The sequence below is a fragment of the Manis javanica genome, chromosome 9 (genome assembly GCF_040802235.1).
Source record: "Manis javanica isolate MJ-LG chromosome 9, MJ_LKY, whole genome shotgun sequence".
NCBI classification, from domain to species: Eukaryota; Metazoa; Chordata; class Mammalia; order Pholidota; family Manidae; genus Manis; species Manis javanica.
In genome coordinates this window covers 26,954,995-26,975,000 of record NC_133164.1, presented here as the reverse complement: position 1 = coordinate 26,975,000, position 20,006 = coordinate 26,954,995, and the positions used below count along the sequence as shown (strand labels likewise).

Genomic DNA, 20,006 nt, shown 5'->3' with positions numbered 1-20,006 from the left:
ACTTAGTGGTAGAGTTAGACCCAGGAACACAGGCAGGAATTAAACACTATTTGAAAAAAAACATGCTGATACTTCCAAAATAGCACTTTAAAAAGAATACTTGAAAATTCCAAATCCATCCATTCTTTGGCCCTCAAATATGAAAGCTCAAGCATGGCAGAGGAAGAGTATAAACTCATCTATAACACCTAGTTCATCTCATTCCAGCTCTGTGGGCACTAATCCTCAATTCACTTATTTCTAAATGGGATAAACAGTTCTTGGCTTGAAGAGTTTGAAAAGATTAAATGAGATTGAGGTTAGCAAAGTACTTGGTTTCAATAATAGGTAGTATTTTTTTTTAAGAGTGTGTATATATAATATTTAAAAATATGTGAGACCACCACATTTGTCAAGACATATCAGATTATGGTAAGGCCATAAAGAATACAAAGGAAAATATATGATTAAGATCCCACAGATTCTTCCCTTAAACTAAGGAATGTCATAGGTTTGATTAATTTATGAAATACCGTTTAGGGGAGCACTTCTGGCCCAACAGACACTCTCACCCCAGTTAGGTATTAGTAAGTCAGGTTATACACTCTGGATTTCCATGGCACAGTGTCAGTATATATTTGGATTAAAACTGACACATTTATGATAAAGAGATACAGACAGATACAAAGTGAGGCTTACCTCCAAATTTTACTCTGTGACTATTAGCTTAGAAAAACTTTAGGCTTCTACATTTAATAAAATTTCAAATGTATAACCACATTGTCAGATATATTTAAACTTCTAATATCTCTTAAAGTATCTTAGCTTTAACATATCAGAAAGAGAAAATAATGTACAAATACTAATTAGAAAAAAATATATAAACAAAATAATGTTAAAAATTTTTTTTTCTCTTCTAAAAGTAGAGGACGATTCTCCAAATCATAAAACAATCTGCTATACTTTTATGTTTTTGTTGAACACTTTAAGAGTTTATAATAACAGAGCTCAGCACATTTCTCTGTAAAAGGGCAAACAGTAAATACTTTAGTTTTGTGAGCTATATGATTTCAAAACTATTCAGTACAGTCACTGCAGTGTGAAAGAAGCCATGGACAGTATGTAAACAAATGAGTGCAGACTTTATTTAAAAACACTGAAACTTTTAATTATTATCCTATGTTATGAGATATTTCTGGATTTTTTAAAAACCATTAAAAAATATAGAAACCATTTTTATAGTTTATAGGCCTTTCACAAAAACAAGTGCCAGCCAGATTTGGTCCACGGGCTATAAGTTTATCAACCCCTATAAGATCAATTAAAAATGGTTAAGTTTTACTGGTCTTTATAGGCTAGCTCAACACCTGAGACAACATCAAGGATTACAGTGTTTATGACAGACTTTATTCATGTCACATAGAAAAGCATGCAGTATTAATGTAAAACAGTACAGTATTAATGTAAAATGTTCAGTGCACATTAGATAAACAAGTCATTAGCATACAAACCATTTTTAAAGGCCTTTATAGGCATACCAAACATGTTTAGAATAATACACGTTTTTAGAGCCTAAATTAAAAATTGTGCTTAGCTCACCTACTCTCACCCCCTCAACAGTCTTCATGAAAAAAAAAAATTTGTCCTACATAGAAGATATTAGCCAACTAAAACCTCTTTTTAAGTAAGAAAAATAGTGCAAGCAAGAATGCTACCATGCATACAGAGTTTCCTCAAAGAACAGTAACATGCAAACATTCATTATTCCCAAAAGAGCTTCCTTGGGACATAAGTAGATGAAGAACTTTGCAATGAGTGCTTTTGCAATACCTATCTGGAATAATGAAGCTACCATGTTTAGGTTCCTCCAAACATAACTATTCCTGCCCTCTGGCCAAAGTAGGCTCTATTTCTGATTCCCAAAACACACAGAAAGATGAGCAAGTGAATGCTACTTGACATATATATTTTCATATAGAAAATGTATTTTTTTCATATGAGCAAAAACATTTTCCAAAAACTGGACAAAACACAATGTTGAAAATGCAGTAAAATCTACAAACAAGTAAATGAATATTGGACTGTGGTCAGAGTGCTATTTCTCCATCATGGTCTTGCATACAAGTTAGGCCATCACAAAACATAAATAAAAAGGGACAGGCAAAATAACTTCCACCAAGGAAAAGCTTTAAAGAAACTCGTGTCTTATGAGCAGTGTGCAGACAACACTAGAAGTTAAGTTCTGAAGACAACTGAGGCTCATTAATAACCCACTGTATCCAACAGTTCAATCAAGACTCAAGAAAAAATACACTCAAACCAGATACATATAATATTCATGAAAAAGAAACCCTCTCCCTACTTTTTCTGGTCAAAAAGATCTCTAAATGAAACTGAAAAAGAACAAACTCTTCAAAATTAACAAAAGTATTCTGGGTACAGGCTAATCCACCCTCTGACTTGATACCTGACTAAAGACTATCAGTTCAAAATTGTGCAGAACTTTTATGAGGGGGGGAAAAAAGTAACTTTAAAAACATATTCCTCTTAGGACAAAAACATAAATGACATTTTTCTAATGAGTCAACTTTTAGTTGCTTTTGATGGACTGGCATTGGAAAGGCTGCTCTGGATTTTTCTTTTTGTTGATTGATTCACATTTTTATTCCTCTTTTCAGGCACAAAGGAAGTAGACCAAGGAGACTGAAGGTGGTTATGAAGACCATGCATCTCTGAGGACATCTTAAACAAAGATGACCCAAACCTTTGATCTTCAAATAGCTGGTGTGAACTGCTTAACAAAACACCCTGGGAAAACTCAGTCTGAAACAAACAGCTTGGGGGTTTGATTTCATTAGTTCCTGGGTTAGAACTGGGATGGAGCGAAAAATCTTCATTCATTTCCTGATCAGAAGGAGAGAGGAGAAAAAAAGAAGTGGGTTTCCATTCATTTCCATTTTCTAACTGATCAGTAGTTAGAGAACCTTTACGAAGGTTTGGTTTAGTTCTTTCTTCCAACTTATCTGGTTCCTCAAGAAATTCACAGCCTTGAGATGACTTTGATAATCCATCCAAATCCCCTGACTTAAAACCGTTATTACAAGGGCTTTTGCTGTTGTCTGATTCTGACATCATTGAATCCAACTCAGAGATCTTGTCAAGGTAAGCAGCATCCATTGATGCTTCACTGGATGTTCTTGTCCGATTCATTTCAAAAGAGCGAATAGAATTCAACCTCTTGGATAAACATGAGCCTGATTTCTCACTCAATTTTGAAGAAATTTCTCCAACAGAATTTGCTATTGTGTTCCCCTCTGAGCTTTCAAAATCCAAGCTTTCGGCATAGCTTGTGGAACAACAATCCCAAAACCCTGTCTTCGGGGAAGTAAAACATTCTGATTTCTTTTCATTTTCACTTCTATCATCTTCTGAAGAATCTTTATTACAAACATTTGGAGAATTGCAAAAATCATCAAACACCAATTTTCTGAGATGGTTTGAGTGCTTTTTGGAACCTCCTGCTTTGACTACAGAGTTCTCTCTATTTTCTGGAGTACTGAGCTGAAGGCAACTAAGGGACAAAGGAGTACAAGGAGCTGGGAGATCATAAAGTTCTTCATCTTTGTAGGGTACGCAATCACTTGGCTTACTACCCCATTCTCTTTCCAAGTAAGTATCCATACTTGTATCTGTCACATTTAACATTATTTCCATTTGTTTCTGATATAGGTCTGTGTTCTTAGAACAATTTGGTTCTGTTTTGCTGGTGCCTTCCTGCCTGGCAGAACTGCTAGAAGGCTTTGCCAGGTGAGAACTCGAGGTGGAAGAGCCAAGCTGCTTTCCAGCACTGTCACCTTGATTCTTTGATGTCATATCCTCCTGGCTGCCTTTGCTCCCCTTGCCCTCCGTAGAAAGGGCCCTCTGGCAAATGGAATTCATAGCTTCTTTCTCTTTACTTGAATTTTTTAGCTGTGCAATTTGAGATTCTAGTTCCTCTATATACTTATCACTTCGTTCCAGGGCTTTCTTGAGGCGATTGGTTTCACGTTCATACTGTTCTACTTTGGACTGAAGAGCAGCTACTGTAAACCTTCCAAACCTACATGGAATAGAAGGATAGTTAACCTTACGGTTCAAGCTTTTTTCTTTCTTTTTTCAAAGTTTAAGAGTGCAAACTGTCTCGGTCCATCCTAATTTCATGTGACGGTGACATTTCAGACTACTCAACAGGGTAAAAGCAATGCTAGATGTGGTATCTTCAAAAAAGGGTTTTGAATCACCTATGTCATAATGAGCATATAATAATAATGGCAAAGATCTAATATAATACTTTTGTGGTCAAATCAGACTAGTAGTTAGCACAGAGGCAGAACCTTGATGCTGATTTCCCTTCCAAGAGCTAGCTCTATCAGTTCTGCTCATATATGCATGAAGAGTTATCCCCTAAAACAATGGTAAAGATTTATGATAACATTTGAACAGTGGTTCACATGTTGAAATATTTACATTCAATCATTTTCCTATCATACAGCAGTGTTTTACAATACATTTCTTATACAATGTCACCTTGTCAAACATAAAATGCCAATTTGAAATTCAGAAATCTTAGCAGTCCCAGCAGGGGTGGTTTTAAATACTTATTTGGATCCTTTCAATTATAGCCACCCTTGACCTGAAGTTTTTACTTGGCCTTTCTGAACACTGGGCTTTAATTCATTTCAGCTGTACTTATTTTTGGCATTTTACAACTGTGTGGGAAATCTCATTTCTTCCAACTTTGAAATACAAAGTCAGAGCCAGTAGTTCCAACATACTACACAAAAAAACATTTTCACATTTTCTGAAAAGGAACATTTTGGAGTAACTGAAAAGGAAAACATCAAAAATTCACTCCTTTTACTTGGGATTATCTTGTTATCATTATTCTTTTAAGAACTGGGTACAGGATGCACCTCAGAAAACAATTTTGAGCTCCTAGCATGGGCTGATGGTATATGTGAAGCTGGAGGTACAAAGATCAGTGGAACTGTCCTTAGCTCCAAGGAACATACAATGTCTACTTTAAATTCTATGTGACCACCAAGGAAAAGTCTCTTTTAGTAAACTACTGCTTAAGAGCCAATAAACATAAGCCTTACATTCCAGCCTCACAAAAAATAACTTTTCTCCACAAAATTTCTTTAAAAAGAAAATTTTTTCTTTTCATCTTTACTTAATCATCTTCTTGATGACTAAGATATTTACTTAGTTGAAGAATTCAGTGATTGACTATTTGGAGGAAGGTACTTGACAAGGTGACTTCTACAGTTATTTTTATCTATGGATTTATTTTTTGCTTTCTGTTTTCTCTAATTATAAAAACAATCATAACTAAGAAAATATTCTAAGTATTAAAAAAAAACTATAAAAGAGAAAGAACCAATAATACTTGTACCTCTTGGATTCAACCAATGTTCTACGACTCCTACTTAATGCCCAATAACTCCTAAATTGTAGCCCAAATTGTTCTAGCTTACTCCAGGCATGATCCTGGCTCTTGCCACTAAGGGAAAAAAGCAGGGGCAAAGGTAAATATAGATTCATAAAACATCAAGGTTAGAGAGGGCCTTAAAAGACTTGTTACTGAATATTGATCTCCTCACTGCAATTAACTGAACTCTCAGAAAGAGTACACTCCCTTCAACCTCTAAAAAACAAAGCAAAGCCATAGGTATAACAAAAGAAAGCAACTACAATAACAAGCCTCCATGTTTTAAATACAAGGTCTACTGCTATGAGTATCTGGTTAAATGAATGTTGGAGTTTTTTCTTCCTTGTTAAAGAAAAATGTTTTGGTTTATAGATGTAATATTTGACAGAGCTGTAGTTTCTGTAAGAGATTTTTAAAAAGTAGGCCAAAATGTTTAAGTGCACTTAGCAAAAATGTAAGTTCTTGATTGTAATTACTCTGACATAATCAAATAATGCACATATTCTTAAATGGAAAAAATGAGTAGCATGTTTATTTAATACAAAAAGCAAAAGTGACATCCTCAAATATTCTTACCAATATAAAATTTGTTTTTTTCTTAAGTGTAATTTTTATAATAAAGGTATTCACAGATGAAAAAAATCAAATGATTTAAATCAAATACTGTTACTATATAGTAAGCCAGCTGTTACCAAACGATGTCCTTGGGAACTCAGGCTTAGTTAAGTAAAAACTAGTGGCAAGTAAGTAATGTTTCATAAAATATTAGCTGCTTCATTCCAGGTCTCAGCCTGGAATTTTAAACATAATGTCATGTTAGGATGCTATATTTGCCTTATTGTTTTTTAATTATGTTTTTTAAAGAAGTTAATAAACAGTTCTGAGTTGAAGTCAAACTGATAGGCCTAACTGTATTTTTTGGTATTACTGCAGAGAGAAAGCTGAGGTGCCATGAGAACTAACAACAAAGGCTGGCATGGGACCACGTGTGAGAGGGACATGCAAGCAGAAGTCAATGATGGAGCTGGCTGTTTTCTAAAAGGTCACTGCCCTCAATTCCCCAAAGTTCCATTTCAATACTTTACAAGTCTATAATACTTTGAGTGATCAGACCTTTTTACCATGCTAATAAGGGATCCGAGCTGGGGGGCAAACTAACAGAAATGTATAGTGAAAGCCATGGAACTGATCAATTAATTAATCAATCCATATAATTTGTTCTCTTTTTCTCTCAGAGTACAAGCTCTAAGAAGACAGGGAGTTTGAGTCTTGTAGATACTGCTAGTTACCTAGAATAATTCCGTGTATACAGCATAAATATTTCTTGATTAAACATTATTTTCTTACCTTAAAATACATCAATGCCTAACATCAAGACAGAGCCAACACCACAAGACAGCCAAGGTCTTTGGACCTCTTTTACATGTAAGTATTATAAGCAAATTTATAAACTAAATTATAAACTAATTATAGCAAATTTATAAACTAAATGTTTTATATATTTGTTTATTTTTTTCACTGACATGAATGAAAGCAACAGAATGATACAGACACAGTACAATTATTTTACTATAGGCTTGCTCTTCTATACTCCGTCCATACACTTTCATCTTAGCAAAAGAAAGTAAATGAATGAAACTTCTGACATGGGTGTTAGGGATTTTTAGGTTACCTTAGATATGTATATTAAATTTGGCAAAGGTCAATTTACTTGATCATAACAGAAATAACAATTAGGGATGCATATCTGATATTATATCTCCATGGAAGAAGACACTAAGGATAAGAGCTTTTCAAACTTTTCAGTTTTAATACTCAAATTCACAGTAATTCCAGATATTTTCAGACTACATAACATTAAATGAATCGATGCCAAGGCAAGCCAGAGGGATTTCTAACATCATTTACCATACTTCCTTTTCCTGAGCAAATTTTAAAATGGAGTATTTTTATAAACATTCCATTAGAGACCAAAAGGCTTTGATTTTCAAAGTAGCAGTGATGGTCAAAGGCTTCATTAGGTCAGAGAGAATATCGTAAAGCAGTTTGGGAGCTGCAAGTGGTATCAGCAGTGTATTCTGCTAGAATCTAGGCGGGGCTTAAAGGTTTTTCAGCTTGCAATGTTAACTGATACACATTCTGGGTGAGGGCTACCCTTGTCCAAAACGCTAGAGCTGTAAGATTGCTCCTGTCCCTGCCAGAAGTAAGAGAAATCGAAGTCCTATTAGTTTGACCTTTGAGGTATTACAGTTAAGGGCATCTCTAACAATGAAAAGCTTTCAAGACACATGTTTTTATAGCCCACCACACAGGAGAAACAGGATATGTTTGAAGGGCGTCAGAATAAAGCAGATGTGACAAAAGAATAATGCCAGAACCAAGTATCAAGAGAACTTCTAGTGCTGTAATGCCATTAACTGGTTGTGAAAACTTGAGCAGTTTGTTTTGCCTCTAGTTCTCAACGGCTTCCCCAACAAAAGGGCAGCAAGCCCAGTGGATTGCTGAGACCACCAAACTTTAGAAACGTCTTCTTGAGGAACAAGGGCGATGCAGGAAAAGGGAGCCCACCTGCCTCCTGTGTCTTTGATTTTATATATTTTCCTTCCTGGTTAGTTGAGGTCACAGTGAAACCATGGGAAAGCAGTCTCTGAATCTGGACCAGCCTCTGTGATGTGGCTTATCTTGGTAGCTTTTCAGGGTTTATGTCTTTGCTGTACATGGTTCTGATGTACACAAATTTCAGTTTCCATTCAGTTTAAATAAACTAAACGTGGTTTAGTTCACTTAAACATGGTTCAAATTTACCACACTATGAGTAACTGAGTAACTTCATAGAGTAAAAAACTTCACTGCTAGCTTTTCAGTTCACAAAACACTATGTAGATACCAGATGTGCAAGATGATCAGTGAGCAATCAGGCCACTTCTTTCAAAGACTGAACATGGTCACTGTGCATTTGTTGCTCAGTTCCCACATAGACAGTAAAACGTGTACTTGCATTACCACATGATATTTTACAAAAATGGACAATCAAATGGCAGAACTGGCCAAGAAAGATGAAGGTGCAGCAAAGAAATGAAAAGTGCTTAATGGTAGATGTGAAATTAGAATCAAGTGTAAAAGTTTACAGAGTAGCTGACCAGAGCAACACTGAAAACTGTCCCCATTCAAGAGACCCTAGATATGCCAGAGGAACTTTGTCTGGAGGGGCAAACATTGATATTAATGAGAAAAGCAGTTGTGACAAAAGGATAAAGATGTCTAAAGCAAGTGACAGGCTGGCACAAAACTTCCCATTAATGCAATATAGAGATATTTCATGACATTGAAAGAACAAAGGATAAAATATTGGAAGCTGATGCGAACAGTTCATCAAGGTGTTAGAGAAAACGCTAGCTTCATATCAGAAGTTACATAAGAAGGCAAGCACTATGTAGATTGTTCTCTACATTTTCCACAAAGAAATAAAACATTAATTCCCAATGTTTCTAATATTTTCAATTGTACTATGTAAATATTAGTGTACTAAATATTAGGTTTACTACTTTTTCATTTCCATCTATATTTATAAATGACAGTAAAAGACAATGTTTTGGCAAAAATTATTAAAAGTTATAGAACACTAGTATGAATGCAAGCTAGGTTTACGGAGCACAAAGTCTGTATACATAGGTAAGGACTAGCACTGTTGTAATTTTTTTAATACACACATTTGCTAAACATTTGCTAATAGAAACATGGGGGGAAATAGGAAAACAGGATATGGGAGGATATACAGATATGTATGCACAAAATAAATATGAAACACCTACTGTTTTACACATGAGTTCAAGAATATTTTTAAATTTCCAAATATCCTTTACTGAAGTGGCCTGGCAGGAAATTCTACCACAGAGAGATGACCCTGGCAAATGCCAATCCGAAAAGGGTGGCTATTTCACCCAGACACATGAAGAGTAATCTGAACCAGAACCATGAACTGAGAGCTCCAGCTTTAAGTATGCTTAGCATAAAGCACACATGATCATCTTGTGTAGCTCATGCACAATCAGCAGGCATCTTCAACAACAGGAAACGATGTTACTTATGTGAAATAAGGAAAATTTTAAATGCAAAATTTTAGGGCATTAATATCACACACAACTTGTCTCAGGGTCTAATATTAGAGGGATAAGAAAATATAAGTTATGTGATGTTGCATCTTAGTTTTATCACAGAACACAAAGTGCTTCGATATTTTCAAGAACAAAAAAAAAGCCATAATTCCCCACTTAAAGACGAAAGTCACATGGACAGTGGTAGAACTAGACAAAGAATTAAGGACCCTACAGCCATTCCACTTCCCTCTACCTCCCAAAAGCACTGTTTACAAATTAAGGAGGAGTATGATTTGCAAGCTTTCAAATAGAAAGCAAAGTTTAAAAATAATAGCTTATATTATTAAAACCAGTTTAAAGAAAGTTTTTTGTGTGTATTTATTTTATTAAACTAACCATGCATTTGTATTTAAAAACTATGGTATTGTAAATTCTTGCAGAGATCCCAAAATTCTTAGTAGAAATTACCTGACTGGTTGGGCAGTGTATATAAATTGAAGAGGAACAGGTTCCCTTTGTGGTAAATCTCTAAAAAGGGCTGATCCATATATTTATTCCCTGCCTGCGAAGGGGGACTATATTTTTTCACTGAGGAATGAATTCCTTTCTATTTCATAAATATATTTCAATTCCATGCAGAAATGCCCCCATTCTCTGTCTGCAAGGAAAAAGATCAGCCTTGAACTTTACATGACATCAGTGGGCATCCTAATCTTTCACAGGAGAAAACCTTAAGACACGCCATTTCCTATCTTTTTACAGTTCTAAGAAGAATAAAGGAATTGCACCTTTTCCCCAAATATAATAAGCCTTAACAATGACAACAAAACCTCAACAGTGTAAAACATACAACTACTATTGGGTAAAAAAAGCATACTTGAAAATCTCTGGACTAGTACTATCTATACATTTTTCACTACAGTTAAATCTCTCTCAGCACAAGGAACAATCTGACACAAAATAAAACAAAAACCTGTAAGGGAGCCACCCTCTAACTATTAATCAGATGACAGTTACTGAGGACTAATGCAGGGTGACGGGCTATGAGGAAGGAAAACAAAAGGAGTTGAAGACGTTATCCTTGTTCTCAGCAGTTCATAATCTTTCTTGCAAAACTATTGCTTAGTCATTAGCAAAAATTGTGGGCTCCTAAAATATCTTATCAATACAATAAAGACAAGCTGACAGAAAACCGCAGTAACTGTCCACCCCCAGTTAGCTGACTATCCAGAGAAGGGCCCCTCAGGTGGTTGAGGGGCCTGAGTACACTAGGCTGTCTCAGATGGCCCCAGGGTTTCATCAAACTTCCCTGACAACGTACAATTCCCCTTCCTGGAAAATCAAAGGCCATAGCAGAATCAGTCATGGATCAGGCTGGGGTCAAATACCAGGAATTAGGGTGTTTGTCAGAGAGGAATCATGAGAAACAAAAAAGGTCAGAACAGGCCAAGAAAGGACAACAGCCAAGACCACCAAGGGCAAGACCCAAAGAAGACATATAGTATAAAACTGGCAAAGATCAAGAATAAGGACAGACTATTAAAAGCAGCCAGAGAGAGAAATAAGATCACATACAAAGAAAAGCCCATCAAGCTAACATCAGACTTCTCAGCAGAAACCTTACAGGCCAGAAGGGAGTGGCATGATGTATTTAATGCAATGAAGCAGAAGGGCCTGGAACCTAGATTACTTTATCTGGCAAGATTATCATTTAAATTTGAAGGAGGGATTAAACAATTTCCAGATAAGCAAAAGCTGAGAGAATTTACCTCCCATAAACCATCTCTACAGTCTATTTTGGAGGGACTCCTATAGATGGAAGTGTTCCTAAGGTTTAATAGCTGTCACCAGAGGTAATAAAACCACAGCAAAGAAAGTAGAATAGCTAATTACTAAGCAAAGGCAAAATTAACTATCCCCAAAGTCAATCAAGAGATAGACAAAGAATACAGAATATGATACCTAATATACAAAGAATGGAGGAGGAAGAAAAAGGAGGAGAAAAAGAAAAGAATCTTTAGATTGTGTTTTTGACAGCATATTAAGTGAGTTAAGATAGACTCTTAGATAGTAAGGAAATTAACTTTGAACCTTTGGTAACCACGAATCTAAGGCCTGAAATGGCAATAAGTACATACCTATTGATAATCACCCTAAATGTAAATGGACTGAATGCACCAATCAAAAGACACAGAGTCACTGAATGGATAAAAAACAAGACACATCTATATGCTGCCTACAAGAGACTCACTTTAAACCCAAAGACATACACAGACTGAAAGTGAAGGGATGAAAAAAGATATTTCATGCAACTAACAGAGAGAAAAACGCAGGAGTTGCAGTACTTCTATCAGACAAAATAGACTTCAAAACACAGAAAGTAACATGATATAAAGAAGGACATTACATAATGATAAACGGGTCAATCCAACAAGAAGATACAACCTTTATAAATATATTCCCACAGGAGCACCCACATATGTGAAACAAATTCTAACAGAATTAAAAGGGCAAATAGAAAGCAATGCATTCATTTTAGGAGACTTCAACACTCCACTCACTCTGAAGAACAGATCAACCAGATAGAAGATAAAAATAAGGAGAAGATAAAAATAAGGAGAACAACACAATAGAACAGATGGACCTAACAGACATCTACAGAACTCTACACCCAAAAGCAACAGAATACACATTCTTCTCAAGTGAACATGGAACATTTTTAAGAATAGATCATATACTAGGCCACAAAAAGAGCCTCAGTAAATTCAAAGATTGAAATTGTACCAACCAGTTTCTCAGACCACAAAGGTACGAAACTAGAAATAAATTATGCAAAGAAAATGAAAAATCCCACAAACACATGGAGGCTTCACAACATGCTCTTAAATAACTAATGGATCAATGACCAAATAAAAACAGGGATCTAGCAATATATGGAGACAAATGACAACAATAACTCAACACTGCAAAATCTGTGGGATGCAGCCAAGGCTGTGCTAAGAGGAAAGTATATTGCAATACAGGCCTACTTCAAGGAAGAAGAACAATCCCATATAAGCAGTCTAAACTCACAATTAATGAAACTAGAAAATGAACAACAAATGAGGCCCAAAGTCAGTAGAAGGGACATAATAAAGATTAGAGTAGAAATAAATAAAATTGAGAAGAATAAAACAATAGAAAGAATCAATAAAAGCAAGAGCTGGTTCTTTGAGAAAATAAACAAAATAGATAAACCCCTAGGCAGACTTATCAAGAAAATAGAGAGTCCACACATAAACAGAATTAGAAATGAGAAAGGAAAAATCACTACGGACACCACAGAAATACAAAGAATTATTAGAGAATACTATGAAAAATTATATGCTAACAAACTGGATAACCTAGAAGAAATAGACAACTTTCTAGAAAAATACAACCTTTCAAGGCTGACTAAGGAAGAAACAGAAAATCTGCACAGACCAATTACCAGCAATGAAATTGAACTGGTAATCAAAAACCTACCTAAGAACAAAATCCCTGTACCAGATGGCTTCACCTCTGAATTTTATCAAACATTTAGTGAAGACCTAATACCCATTCTCCTTAAAGTTTTCCAAAAAATAGAAGAGTAGAGAATACTTCCAAACTCATTCTATGAGGCTAACATCACTCTAATACCAAAATCAGGCAAAGACACCACAAAAAAAGAAAATTACAGACCAATATCCTGATGAACATAGATGCAAAATACACTCAACCAAATATTAACAAACCAAATTTAAAAATACATCAAAAAGATCATCCATCATGATCAAGTAGGATTTATTCCAGGGATGCAAGGATGGTACAACATTTGAAAATCCATCAACATCATCCACCACATCAACAAAAAGAAGGACAAAAACCACATGATCATCTCCATAGATGCTGAAAAAGCATTTGACAAAATTCAACACCCATTCAGGATAAAAACTCAACAAAATGGGTATAGAGGGCAAGTACCTCAACATAATAAAGGCCATATATGACAAACCCACAGCCAACATTATACTTAACAGCGAGAAGCTGAAAGCCTTTCCTTTAAGATTGGGAACAAGACAAGGATGCCCACTCTCCCCACTTCTATTCAACATAGTACTGGGGGTCCTAGCCATGGCAATCAGACAACACAAAGAAATAAAAGGCATCCAGATTGACAAGGAAGAAGTTAAACTGTCCCTGTTTGCAGATGACATGATATTGTACATAAAAAACCCTAAAGAATCCACTCCAAAACTACTAGATCTAATATCTGAATTCAGCAAAGTTGCAGGAAACAAATTAATACACAGAAATCTGTGGCATTCCTATACACTAACAATGAACTAGCAGAGAGAGAAATCAGGAAAATAATTCCATTCACAATTGCATCAAAAAGAATATAATACCTAGGAATAAATCTAACCAAGGAAGTGAAAGACCTATACTCTGAAAACTACAAGATACTTATGAGAGAAATTAAAGAAGATACCAATAAATGGAAACACATCCTGTGCTCATGGATAGGAAGAATTAATATTGTCAAAATGGTCATCCTGACTAAAGCAATCTATAGATTCAATGCAATTCCTATCAAAATACCAATAGCATTCTTCAATAAACTAGAGAAAATCATCCTAAAATTCATATGGAACCACAAAAGACCCTGAATAGCCAAAGCAATCCTGAGGAGGAAGAATAAAGCAGGGGAAATTATGCTCCCCAACTTCAAGCTCTACTACAAAGCCACAGTAATCAAGACAATTTGGTACTGGCACAAGAACAGACCCATAGACCAATGGAACAGACTAGAGAGCCCTGACATAAACCCACCCATATATGATCAATTAATACATGATAAAGGAGCCATGGACATACAGTGGGGAAATGACAACCTCTTCAACAACTGGTGTTGGCAAAACTGGACAGCTACATGCAAGAGAATGAAACTGGATTATTGTTTAACCCCATACACAAAAGTAAACACAAAATGGATTAAAGAATTGAATGTAAGTCATGAAACCATAAAACTCTTAGAAGACAACATAGGCAAACATCTCCTGAATATAAGCATGAGCAACTTCTTCCTGAACCCATCTCAAGAAAAGGAAACAAAAGCAAAAATGAACTTATGGGACTATATCAAACTAAAAAGTTTTTGTATGGCAAAGGCCATCATGGACAAAACAAAAAGACATCCTACAGTATGGGAGAATATATTTATAAATGACATATCCGACAAGGGGTTAACATCCAAAATATATAAAGATCTAACACACCTCAACACCCAAAAAGCAAAAAACCCGATTCAACAAATGGGCAGAGGATATGAAGAGACATTTCTACAAAGAAGAAATTCAGATGGCCAACAGACACATGAAAAGATGCTCATCACTAATCATCAGGGAAATGCAAATTAAAACCACAATGAGATAATGAGATATCACCTCACACCAGTAAGGATGGCCAGTATTGAAAAGACTAAGAACAACAAGTGCTGGCAAGGATGCGGAGAAAGAGGAACCCTCCTACACTGCTGGTGGGAATGTAAGCTAGTTCAACCATTGTGGAAAGCAATATGGAGGTTCCTCAAAAAACTAAAAATAGAAATACCATTTGACCCAGGAATTCCACTCCTAGAAATTTACCCTAAGAATGCAGCAGCCCAGTTTGAAAAAGACATATGCACTCCTATGTTTATCGCAGCACTATTTACAATAGTCAAGAAATGGAAGCAACCTAAGTGTCCATATGTAGATGAATGGATAAAGAAGATGTGGTACATATATACAATGGAATACTATTCAGCCATAAGAAAGAAACAAATCCTACCATTTGCAACAACATGGATGGAGCTGGAGGACATTTTGCTCAGTGAAATAAGCCAGGCGCAGAAAGACAAATGCCAAATGGTTTCCCTCATTTGTGGAGTATAACAATGAAGCAAAACTGAAGGAACAAAACCACAGCAGACTCAGAGACTACAAGAATGGACTAGTGTTTACCAAAGGGGAGGGGTGTGGGAGGGTGGGTGGGGAGGGAGGGAGAAGGGCACTGAGGGGTATTATGTTCATACACATGGTGTGGGAGATCATGGGGAGAACAGTGTATCACAGAGAAGGGACATAGTGGATCTCTGGCATCTTGCTGCACTGATGGACAGTGACTGCATTGGGGTATGAGTGGGGACTTGATAATATGGGTAAATGTAGTAACCACGTTGTTTTTCATGTGAAACCCTCATAAGAGTGTATATCAGTTATACCTTAATAAAAAATTAAAAAAAAGACACAATGAAAAGAACACATAACATTTCTGAATACATAATTATAGAGAGGAAAGTCATTAGCCCAATTATCACCAAGTTTGACATAAATAACCTATGGATTTTCATACATGGAACTTTATATACTCTAGGTGAGTTAGTAGCTGAAGGCAAGCAGAGCTACTGTGCTAAAGCCTCATTGTAGCTGACAAGATGGCACAAACCCTGCTTAGCGAAACTAGGGCAAAAAAAAGGGAAAGCAACAGAACAGAGAGATCTCCCAGAAAAGATGTGTAACTTTCAAATGCTTTACAAGCCAATTCTTCATACCTTTTCAAGCTAAAAAATCACTACAGAACTTCTGACTCTATCAGGGACAAACATATCCACACTTTCTGGCACAATTTAGGAACAACAATTGAAGCCAAGGGAATTTGGGAATATAAGAAATGCAATACTTCCCTTCATCTTTTTCTCATTCTTGTTTCTTACTAAGTGGAGGTATGACACTACCGGCATTCCCCACTAAACAGGAGACTGAGAACAGATCTTTCTACTTAAGGCAGAGAGTAGTGGAATTAGCAGAATTGTGCTGAACAGCTTTTTAGGTAAGGTGATGACAGTTACAATAGAGAGATGTGCAAATTACAGAGAAGACCTGCTCAGATGAGTTTGAGGAGGAAGCCACCATTTTTCTTGAGCATGAGGTGTAGCTACTGCTGGAGACAAGGGACTCAAGCTGAAGGGACACTTCGTACAAACAGCTCAATCTATCTCTTTTGCTCAGCATGCCTTCCTTCAAAGCTGGACTCAGCTTCTGCCTCTCTGATAAAGACTCTCTCACTGCAACCCCCTTCCATTCTCTGAACTCATGTTGCCACCTCTACTATTTGGCTTAGTATCTGTTTGGCTTAGTATTTAATAGTTTAGTGTATTTTTGTCTCTTGCCTTTATTAGACTCTGCACTTTGTGGAGGCAAGGACCATGTTTTGTTGGTTTTGTTTATTATTAAAATGTTCAAGCATTCACAGAAATAGAGAGAACAGTATAACAAACCCCCATACATTCATCATCCATATTCAACAATAATCCAAGATTCTGCTTCATTTCCCATATACATCCCTTCTTCCTTTTGTTAAAATATTCTATAGTCCATATTTTAGTATGCATCTCTAAAAGAAAATATAGACATTTTCTTAAATAACCACAAACCTAAATGAAATGAATAGTACTTCCTGGGTATCATCTAATACCTAGTTCATATTCAAATTTACCCAAGTACCTCAACACTGTCTTTTGGCATTTTGTTATAAATCAATATCCAAAAAAGATCTATATGCTGCATTTGGTTATTATATCTCTTGTTCTCTTTTACTGTAAAGTCAATGATTTATTGTAACTGTCAATGATTTTATGAAGAAACCTAGTCATTTTTCCTATTGAGTGTACCACATTCTGGATTTGTCTAATTCCTCAGTCTTAGCAGCTGTTTTTCATTCATTTATTGAATACATATCAGGAGCAGAGTATGAACCAGAACTCTATAAAACACAGTGGCTACAATAGTGAATATAATGTCCTGGTTCAAACAGAAGCTATGAAACAGTTACACAAAACATTAACTATCAGCAGCAGTAAAGGGAAAGTACAAGATAGTAAAAGAAATTAAGGTAAGGGAACCTAATCTACTTTAGAGGTCAGGGAGAATATTACTTTGTATAGTTCTAAATATCTATTAGTATTAAGTAAATAAACATTCAGTTTTTCCAGGCTGGCTGAGAGAGTGAGTTCTTGAGCCTTGTAAAGTAAGGGACATATCACCATGTCTTAAGTTCTGAACATCAAATCTAATTCTCATAGGAGTCCATTGTGAGATAACCCTGAAAGGGCAAACAGATGTGTTCCTCCAGGTAAAATAAATTATTTTAGAAGAGAAAGAGTAATGCAGGAAGTGGTTATGTAAAACCAAAGTAAAAGATCACATTTTCTGGACCACCAATTTAGATATTAAGGTAATTCATTTTACAAGGAATAGAATGGATATTATCAAAACCTAGAACATGCTTAGTAGAATATCTGTCACACTGCTCAAAAGGGCTTTTAAGTTAAAGTTGAGGAAGGAGAAATGTCCAAGTTTATGTTAAGACTGGATGTAAGGGAGGGTAAAGAATAGAAAAACAGTAGCAGAGGAGATAAATGATCAGCCAGATCTTCATTTCAAAAGCTCATAGCACTATTTTAAAAACTCATTAAATATATTACCTTTATACAATACTATTTACTTGAGACCAAAGTAAATGTTTAGGTCCCCCTTTTCGTCCCCGATGTCAGTCTGGTTTTGGGGCAGCAGCATACCATTTGAGTGTCTTGAAAAGAAATGTCTTCTGATGTGGGCTGGATTGTGTTCCCCTCCCACCAAATTCACATGTTGAAGCCCTGATCACCAATGTGACTATATATTCAGGGTCTTCTGGAAGTATTTACGATTAAATGAGGTAATAAGGATGAGGCCCTAATCCAGTAGGACTGGTGCATATAAGGTGAAGAAGAGAGACTAGAGCTCTCTCTCTTTCTGACATGTGAAGACACGGTGAGAAGGCAGCTGTCTGTGAGCTGAGAAGAGCCCTCTCTAGAAACCAAAACTGCTGAACCTTAATCTGTGACTTCTAGCTTCCAGAAATGTGATAAAATAAATATCCAATGTTAAAGCAACCCCATCTATACATATAGTATTTTGTGATGGTAGCCCAAGTTGATAAATACACCCTCCCAATTTTTTTCTTCTCCAGTGCCTTAATTTTAAAACTCCCTCTTTTGCACAATTTGTAGAATCTGCCTGCAAAATTTTAAGGACACATCAGAAACACAGGCCATGTATATAAGCAGCAGACTTTGACACCTAAACAAGTAAAACAAGAGAAAAATAATTGATCAAGGCACTTCCTAATCAAGGGAGTGAAATGGAATGGATGATTTTTATTTGCTTACATTTACTTTTAAACTTTTGAAATTTCATATTCTTTTAGTACAAATAGGAGCTCTCCTCAGGTGAACCAGATCTGGGTATTTTCAGCTGTGGTCAGTTTCTCTCTGAATCCCACTTGGGTTTGGTGATGGAGAGTAAACAAGGCTATAAATCAAATGCAATGCATTTAATACCTCAATGCATTGCAAATTGATCTGGAATAGGGGTCAGTTCAAATTGTTTCTTAAGTGAAACTTTTCTTTTCCCCTGAAGGGAAGGAATGGAAGTTAAAGAAAGCAAATCCTAAAGTGATATGGGGTTCAGAATTGTGGCTGCTTGTTAGAATAAACAGAGGCTAGGTTTCTTCAGGTGAGAGTCTTCAGTTATGTGTCAGGTTGGCATCATGGATATTTAAGAACACACATTCTAGTGGCTGGCATTAAATCTGAAATCTGGTGGGCAACTTTTCAAGAAATAAAAGCTACAAACAAAACAGCTCTAGTTCCATTCAGCATGCTGTGGGAAATGGCTAATGGACAAGCATTTCTATGACTGGCAAGGCGAGCTGCCAATAAATGAGAGGAGAAGAGATTCAAACCACCATATAACAGCAACACTTCCTAAACTTATTTCACTAATTTGTCAAGTAGGACACTATCCAAACTGAAAGAAAAATGAGGTTGGAGAGCACAGAGGAAGGAACTATTTAACAGTAAAGCTATGCTTCTTTTTCTATTGGTTAGTTATTTGTGCTGTGGGTACTTACGGTTTACTTCTACCATTTCCTGACACCATTTGATTTTACTGAAGGCAACATTTTCTCCTTTTAAAATAACAGAGAGCTATCTCTGGTAGGATAAATTTCCATTGTTTGCTTATGCCTACCTTGTCTTTTTCCACTAGGAAGAAATGAAGTCCCATTGGATAGGAATAAAGTATCGAGTTCTTTATACCACTCCTCTGATAGGGATGGGGACCATATTTTCTTCTCACTTGGCATTTTTTTCCCTAGAAGAACTCAAGTAATGTCTCCCATCTTTTCTCCCTTTTCAACTCTTTAACTCTCAACTGTTTCTTATAATTTCAAACTGAATCGAGTCAACTATTTTCAATGTCTTATTTTCTGGAATGGAATGAAAACTATCCCATCCTAACAGAAGAATAAATTAACTTAATTGTTCAAAACCCAAATTCAATGAATAATGCTTTATATTCTATTTTAGGTAGGTG

General features: G+C 35.9%; 1 protein-coding gene across 2 annotated transcripts in view; it reads right to left on the bottom strand.

The window, feature by feature from the left end:
• Positions 1-1,102: 1,102 nt before the first annotated feature.
• OBI1 (ORC ubiquitin ligase 1) overlaps positions 1,103-20,006 on the bottom strand; it is a 39,845-nt gene continuing 20,941 nt past the window's right edge. For both annotated transcript variants that reach the window (XM_017660582.3, XM_037010303.2), the window contains exon 6: positions 1,103-4,078. In XM_017660582.3, coding sequence (XP_017516071.1) covers positions 2,563-4,078 — 1,516 coding nt within the window. In that variant the 3' untranslated portion in view covers positions 1,103-2,562. The remainder of the gene's footprint in view (positions 4,079-20,006) is intronic.